At 44.8% G+C, this 7597-nt stretch overlaps 1 protein-coding gene across 1 annotated transcript in view; it reads right to left on the bottom strand.

The window, feature by feature from the left end:
• Nucleotides 1–7597, bottom strand: part of LOC116399780 (uncharacterized) — a 10269-nt gene that overhangs the window by 1701 nt on the left and 971 nt on the right. The window contains exons 3-7 of the mRNA XM_031877179.1: nt 6633–6807; nt 5273–5379; nt 4731–4862; nt 4127–4174; nt 1581–1646 (exon numbers count right to left, since the gene is read on the bottom strand). Of these exons, the coding sequence (XP_031733039.1) occupies nt 1581–1646; nt 4127–4174; nt 4731–4862; nt 5273–5379; nt 6633–6807 (528 nt within the window). The remainder of the gene's footprint in view (nt 1–1580; nt 1647–4126; nt 4175–4730; nt 4863–5272; nt 5380–6632; nt 6808–7597) is intronic.

Raw genomic sequence — 7597 nt, 5'->3', positions numbered from 1 at the left:
GTGTGTGTGTGTGTGATGTGATGTGTGTGTGTGTGTGTGTGTGTGTGTGATGTGATGTGTGTGTGTGTGTGTGTGTGTGTGATGTGTGTGTGTGTGTGTGTATGATCTCGATATGAGATCGTAAACGTAACTGAAAACATCGGCTGTTAGCATCGACTGTACTTTAGCTAACTAGCCTCCAATAACAATTGATTTGTAGGAACATTTTGTTATTTCTTCTTTCAAACATTTCATCATCTTGCTTTAAATTCAGTTTTTAAAATTTGTACTATTAAAGTGTATTTTCCCTCAAACATCCTGCAAGACCAGAATGACTGAAGATCATTTTTCATCATATTTTTCTTTCTCACTTTTTTACAATTTAAAAAAAGCAAAGATAAAAAGCATCACTTCCTGTTTGACAAAACAAACAGACTTGTTGTGAAGAGGCCGTCGGGTGACTTCCTGCTCAGTGTGAACACCATGACATCATCAGCATACATGAAACAACTCTTGTTATGAACTAGAACACGTGATCAGTCGTGACGGAGACGCACGTGATCAGTCGTGACGGAGACGCACTGCGGCGTTGTGAACCAGAACACGTGATCAGTCGTGACGGAGACGCACTGCAGCGTTGTGAACCAGAACACGTGATCAGTCGTGACGGAGACGCACTGCGGCGTTGTGAACCAGAACACGTGATCAGTCGTGACGGAGACGCACTGCGGCGTTGTGAACCAGAACACGTGATCAGTCGTGACGGAGACACACTGCAGCGTTGTGAACTAGAACACGTGGTCAGTCGTGACGGAGACGCACTGCAGCGTTGTGAACCAGAACACGTGATCAGTCGTGACGGAGACGCACTGCAGCGTTGTGAACTAGAACACGTGGTCAGTCGTGACGGAGACGCACTGCAGCGTTGTGAACCAGAACACGTGATCAGTCGTGACGGAGACACACTGCAGTTTTCGCTCACCGCGGCTGGTCGCTGGAGGATCGCGGGTCGTCTGATGCTCATTCATTTCTGCTTCTTCCGTCACGACTTCATTCAAATCTGTAAGAAGCGGCGACACATGAACCGTCTGAGCCAATGAGTGAAGAGCAGCCGGAGACCAGCAGCGGGAAATGATTTCTGCTGCTTCTCTTCTTCTTCTGTGAAGCTGTTGGACGTTCAGCTCGAGCCAAATGTAATCATGAGCAGATTGAAAAAAACACAAGTTTGCCAGAAAAGTAGTTCAGAGAGGAAGTAATGCAGACGAGAGGATGTAGCAGGTTCACCTGTTTGTTCCTCTTCTGCACCACCTTCACCTCCATCAAACTAAATCTCTCTACAACACAGCTTATAATTGAAATACTCTGTACAGATTACTGCTCAACAACGTTAAGAGTGCACAGCTGAGATCTGAGCTACATGCTAGCATCTGTTCACTAGCGTGTTAGCATGCAAACTACAGCTGAGGCTGATGGGAACATGACTAACGACCACAGTCGGTCATTTCATACGTCTGAGAACCTTTAAACTCTCAGCAGAACGGTGACGTGCTAAGTGAATTGACCACACACACACACACACACACACACACTCAGCTTCTTACCTGCTGACAGGGAGGACGCGTTGGAGAGCTGGTGGCTCACAGAGTCGGTCACTGCAGAGAGGAAGTCTGGAGACGAAGAGGAAGAAGAGGATGAGAGCAGCAGAACATCTGGATCTTCTGTCTCTACATGAATATTCTCCAGAGAGTCCGTTCAACAGCAGAACTGTGTCTGTTACTCTTATATCTACTTATGTATTTCTATTTTCTGCTACTTTTTACTCCTCCTGCACTATACTGTACTTTACTGTACTTCTAACTCCACTGCATGAGCTCCACAGCTCTGCAGATTCATTTCTTTATGTATTGGTCTATTTGTGGGACGGTGCACATTAATAAAACATTCCTATAAATGCACCAGTCACCCTAAAAACAGAATATAAGATTAAATATACAAAGTTATACAGTATTGACCCTTTACAGAGTGTGCAGAAGCAGATTCAATCTATAAATGCTCAACAGACAGATGATGCTGTATTGTTATAGGTTGAGATCAGACTTCAGATTATAAAGTAATAACATGAGCTCCACCAGCTGCAACACATTAATGCATCAATAATCATAATTCAGTTACATGATTGTTTTACTTTCTGTACATCTTGATGGCTAATACTCTCGTACTTGTTTTGAATGCAGGACTTGTACTTGTAGTATTTCTACAGGGTAGTATTACTACTAAAAATCAGAGTACTTATTCCACCTCTGGTCAAAGAATTAATAAATTACAATTTTACATATTTAACATACTAACTTTTATTCTGTTAGAGCACCATGAAACCCTCAGCCTGTTGCTGTGTTTATGTTTAATGTTCTTTGTCTTGTTTACAACTTACACACTTGACTTGTAAACATCATTTGCATCTTTTATTTACTTTCATCCGTCCAGCTTGGTTGTCATTGTTATTAATATGTCTGTGTGAGTTCATAGTGAGACATGCAGAACAACAGAGTCTAGTCCCTCGTTCATGACGCACACTTTGACCAAATAACAGCTGACGACGCTCTGACTCTGAGTGGAATGTGACATCGGTCAGCTGAGGCTGCAGGTCGTCATGATGTCATGATGCTGTCGTCATGATGTCACGATGCTGTCGTCATGATGCTGCAGGTGTCAGTGAGGAGATAAAAGAACAAACCTGCACATCTGGTCTGAGTCACACATCTGTGTCACGATGCTGCAGCAGTGTCACATCAGACAGGCTTCTTCTTGTTTTGGATAAGAACTCCTTATTACAAATCAAGACCTTTTTCTCAACGAAGGAAATGTGTTCAAGATTCTGTCTCATATTATTATTATTAGTCCAGAAGTGTCTGATAAACCTTTAAACTCTGACACCTGTAGATCCATCACAGCCCCGTGATGTGGGTCACAGCCGGGTGTGTCACAGGTACCACCGATGTCACATGACCACATCCAGGTGTGATGTTGAGGCAGAGCACTGGGGAACGCTTCATCCCAGTGGTTCATCAAAAAGTAACTTGACATCATATAACCACCGTTGTATGATGGACTAGCATCTCCCTTTTGCTTCTTTTATTATCTCTTTGTGCTGCTCTCTAGTAGTTTGCCATTTGTTCACCATGAGCTCCTCTTTGAGCTCGTCACCCGTCAATCTGAGCCGCAGAGCAACGAGAACGCCCCGTCTGGAGACAACGTGTTGAGCAACAAGAACACTAAACGGGCGTTTATCTGTCTTTCTTATGATGCCGTCTGTCAGGAAGATAAAGAGAACAGAATCAAGCTCCGCCTCCTTTCTCTACAGTGACATCACACGCTTTTCTGAAAGGTTTTATAAAACTACAAGCGCACCAAAAATAACGGTGCAGCAGCGTTTTTTCTTGAGGCGGACAAAATAAAGATGCTGGCACTCAGAAACCCACTACTTGTACTTTACAGTACACACTTATAACAGATAACAGTACAGCAGATCTGTTGACCCATAAGAGATCCAGATCTGTAACTGGTCCACTAGGGTTCATCAAAGGGTCTTTAGCTTCCTTTAGTTCTTTGGTTATTTGTCTGGAGAACATCTGACACCTGCTTTCCATCAGCAAGTTAGAGTTAAAGCAGTTAAAGTTGATCTCAAGTTCAAACTGTAACGTACGGATTCATGCAGAGGAAGTGGACTTGAACTGTGTGATGGGAGTGAAGCAGACTTTACACAACTCTTCCTCTGAAGTCCTCTTCTATAATAAACACCTCCTGGTTCTGTAAGACTGAGAGACGTATCAAAGGAACTCTGTACAAGCCTTGATTTATTTTCCTCTCCAGCGGTGCGTGGGCAGGAAGCTGCAGGATTTAACCCCGAGAGGTCGTCCTGCTTTTAATTGGCTGAGAGCCGCAGAGGTGTGACTCATCCATCTGCGCTCCCAGCCAATCAATCGCTTCCCTTTCGATCCCACATTTGGCCGACCAGCTCTGGCAAGCTGACGCCGCCCCTGACGACGCACCGTGTGGAGAGAGCTGACGCGGACATGTTTGGGGAGGTTGTGTCCTCTGTAAACTCTCATCCGATCAGCTGAAGTGTGCTGACGTCACTCGGGCTCACCTGCTCCTCCGAAGGCTCCGCCGGTCTCCACGGTGCCGCTGAGCACATCTGAAACACAGAAGCACACTAGTGAGAGACTCACGCTGTTGTCGGGTCTCTGACCCATCAAGAGTGGACAGAAAGGTGTTCGTTCCTTTTTAACCCTTCCACGAGGACGTCAAACGCAGACGCAGCTTAATGAACATCTAGAGACGAGTGATTGTGTCGTGGTTAGATGATTAGAAAGTGTCTGTATTTATTGTAAATGAGATGTAGAATAAAATGTTTTTGAGGAATATCACTAGTTTTAAGCTTTGTTTTGGTTGCTTTTTCTGACAGAAGCATTTGTCACCTTTGATATGTTCAAAGACCGTCGGAAAGATAAAGATCTGAAGATAATGACGTGTTTTACATCTTCTGGCAGAATGAACGGTGTCGTGTTGGCGACTGTTTAAAGACAACATGCTTTCTAATCTCGCCGGCAGGTTTTGGGGTTCAGAGGACTAATATTTTCTGAAAGCAAAAACATGAATATAAAATATTAGCTTAGCTTTACCTGCACTGTTAAAAGTGCACAGAAAGCAGTGTGTTAGGTGTGCAGGTGAATGTCCTGTGACGTAGTTACCCGTCTGGTTTGAGGCGGAGCAGGACGACTGGGCGAGGCCTTTCAGTGTCGAGTTGTACGAGCTCTGAGTCATGCAGTCGATGGCGGCCTGGTCACATCCACAGAGACTCTGCTGACACCAATCACCAGCATCTCAGAGATCAAGAACAGAGCTTTCATTCATGTCCTTAAACAGTTCTGTCATCTAACGAACAACGACACGTTTAAAGACACTAGCACCACCGTTCTTACTTCTCAGACACAGTTCAGGTAAAATGAAGGAAATGCTCAAAGCCTTTAAAACTCCCGTCCACAAACTAATGCATGACGTCACGGCGATGACTACGTCCACTTTTTATAGAACAGAATTTGTTCCAAAAAACAAAGTGTAAAAACAAAAGTGTGGTTTTAAGGCGGTTAATGAGCCGGACTATTTCTTGGGTCGGGCTCAGCTGCTCCCTGACTCCTTGTTGCCAGACACCAGCTGATATATTTCCTGTACAAACACAAGAAAGCTCATAAGCGTGTTTCCCATAATGCCCCCTTTGAAGTGGAAGTCTCACCACAGCTGGTGTTTGCAGCTGAGCAGGTGAAGTCGTGGGGAAGAGGAGGCAGCTCCTGCCTGCAGGGGGCAGCGTTCTGATAACACGACCTGTGAGTCTCGCAGCAGCTGCAGAAAGAAGAAACGAGACACGACTTGTAAAGTTAGAGGTCTAAAAAAAGAAGGACGTCCTTCACCTTTAGTGTCGGAACAATCATTATCTAGGAATTCTTGTCGGTTGTGACCATTTGTTTCCTTTTAAATCGATCCAGTATTCACAAGAAGGAAAAAGAAAAGCCCAAAAAAAGTATTTAATTTAGCAGAAATATGATTTTTGTTCTTTCCAATCCTCTAATTTATCTGGAATATTTCATAATTTAGCAAACGTTTTGACATGGAAGTCTTCTTCAGGGTTATCTGGGGACCACATCTTTACTTTGTGAACTCCTGGTCGTCCCTTGAGGACTGCTGGGGTCCAGTCCCAGTGTCCCCCCTTCAGGCCTTAAACCCTGAACCCTCAGGGACTTACTGACGTCCTCTCTGTTTACCTTTTCTTACGTCTCTGGCTTCCACCGGTAACCCCGGTTTTAACGGCACATCGCTATGAATTGTGGGTAATTCCCTCTGACAAAGTCTGCAAAAAAGCAGACTTAGGTCATGTGTTCATAAAGGGCTCAACATATCTGCGAGTGTCTGTGAGTGTGGAGGTTGGGGTCGGGCGTTGGTCCACAGGGATAACCGGTAAACCGTGTACTCCCTCGCCTCATTGGATGAATGAAAGATCTCATGGTGGGTTTGGTTTATCAGAACCAATCAGACGCTCCAGTGTTCTTTAAATCCTCCCTGTTCACACTCACGGACTTTGAGGCTTGTTCCCCATGAAGCGTGTGAGGGTTTAGTTCTGTCTCACTGTCACATCCTTCAGTCAGACAGAGAGACATGTTGAGCCCTTTATTCAACCCTCTCCGTAAATCCGCATTTCTGCAGACTTTGCCGACAATTACCCACAATTCATAGTGTTGTGATGTGAAACATGGGGGTGAATATTAAATGTACACAGAAACATTAAAGGTTAAAGATGGAACATAAAAACAAGTGAAATCAGAGGAATGTACAAAGAGAGTAATTATTACACAGCTGCGTTATTCATGAACTGTTTGTTATTGAAGCCGATTTGACAAAAACACGTAAATAGATCATCTGACAAACACCTGCCTGGAAGTCGTTCAAATCAGAGAGTAAAGCATATCAAATAAATACCCACAAGTGTGCATGACGTTGACATGTTGACGTGATAGGTTGCAGCAAAGTGCTGTCACATTCTACCAGGTGAAGTCAGTTAGGGTTTAAAGGCTCTATGGGGGGGATTGGGCCTTACTCACATGTCCAGAGGATCCACAGGGTTTCCAGAGGCCACGTATCTGCAGGAGCAGCCGTAGTCTTCCAGGTCGCGTGGACAAAGCCCCGTCGCACAGCGGAGCTTCAGAGCAAACGTCAGCAGCGAGGGGAAGTTATCGAAGAGCGAGTGGAGCCAAGTGAAGCGCAGGCCGAGACAATCTGCACGAGGAGACGGGAAACAGGAAGAGACAACAGGGAGGATGTGAGGGGGGGGGGGGCTTCAATTCCTTCCATCTCGTAGGTGGAGAGCAGAAGGATTTAATCATAGATAATCCTGTCGGCAGGTAACCGGAGTCCAGAGAAGCACGCGGGGCAGAAAATGATTGAGGCCACATGCTCTGCACATGCCCGCCGAACCCACGGTGCTGATCAGGACTACAGGTGTCCCAGAACACCACAGCAGTGAGTCACCTCGATGTCAACATCATCAGAAAATATCACAAAAATAACAGGCGGGGTTGCAGCAGCTGGACGTTTGTTGGGGAAACAAGATGTCAGTCTGCACAATTACCGTCTGAGCCGGAAGAGAAGATGCTGCCGAAACACTGACCAAAAAAAACTATGTTAATGTATGAAGACTCAGATATTATGTTGGAATGTACTTTGGATTTGCTAGAATTGCTCCAAAAGCCAAAAGAAGATGAACCGTCTCTGAGTTTTCCTGTGAAACCAATCATACATTTCTACCTGTGAGGCTTCAGTGATACTAAATCTAAATCAATGTCTCATCAAACACCTCTAGAGACTTGAAGAGTGGACAACAAAGACAACCGGCTGCATCATGGAGAGAGATTACGCAACAGTCTCACGAAATGCAATCTATTGGTTTTGTGTACAAGGACACGATCAGGACGACATGAAACCAACAAAACCAACAAAAAAGTTAGGGTTAGACAACAACACCAACAGTTAGGGTTAGACAACAACGCCAACAGTTAGGGTTAGACAA

The sequence above is a fragment of the Anarrhichthys ocellatus genome, unplaced genomic scaffold, assembly GCF_004355925.1.
Source record: "Anarrhichthys ocellatus isolate YVR2014 unplaced genomic scaffold, GSC_Weel_1.0 scaffold128, whole genome shotgun sequence".
NCBI classification, from domain to species: domain Eukaryota; kingdom Metazoa; phylum Chordata; class Actinopteri; order Perciformes; family Anarhichadidae; genus Anarrhichthys; species Anarrhichthys ocellatus.
The sequence above is the reverse complement of the archived record's forward strand: the minus strand, read 5'-3'. Positions and strand labels throughout refer to the sequence as shown.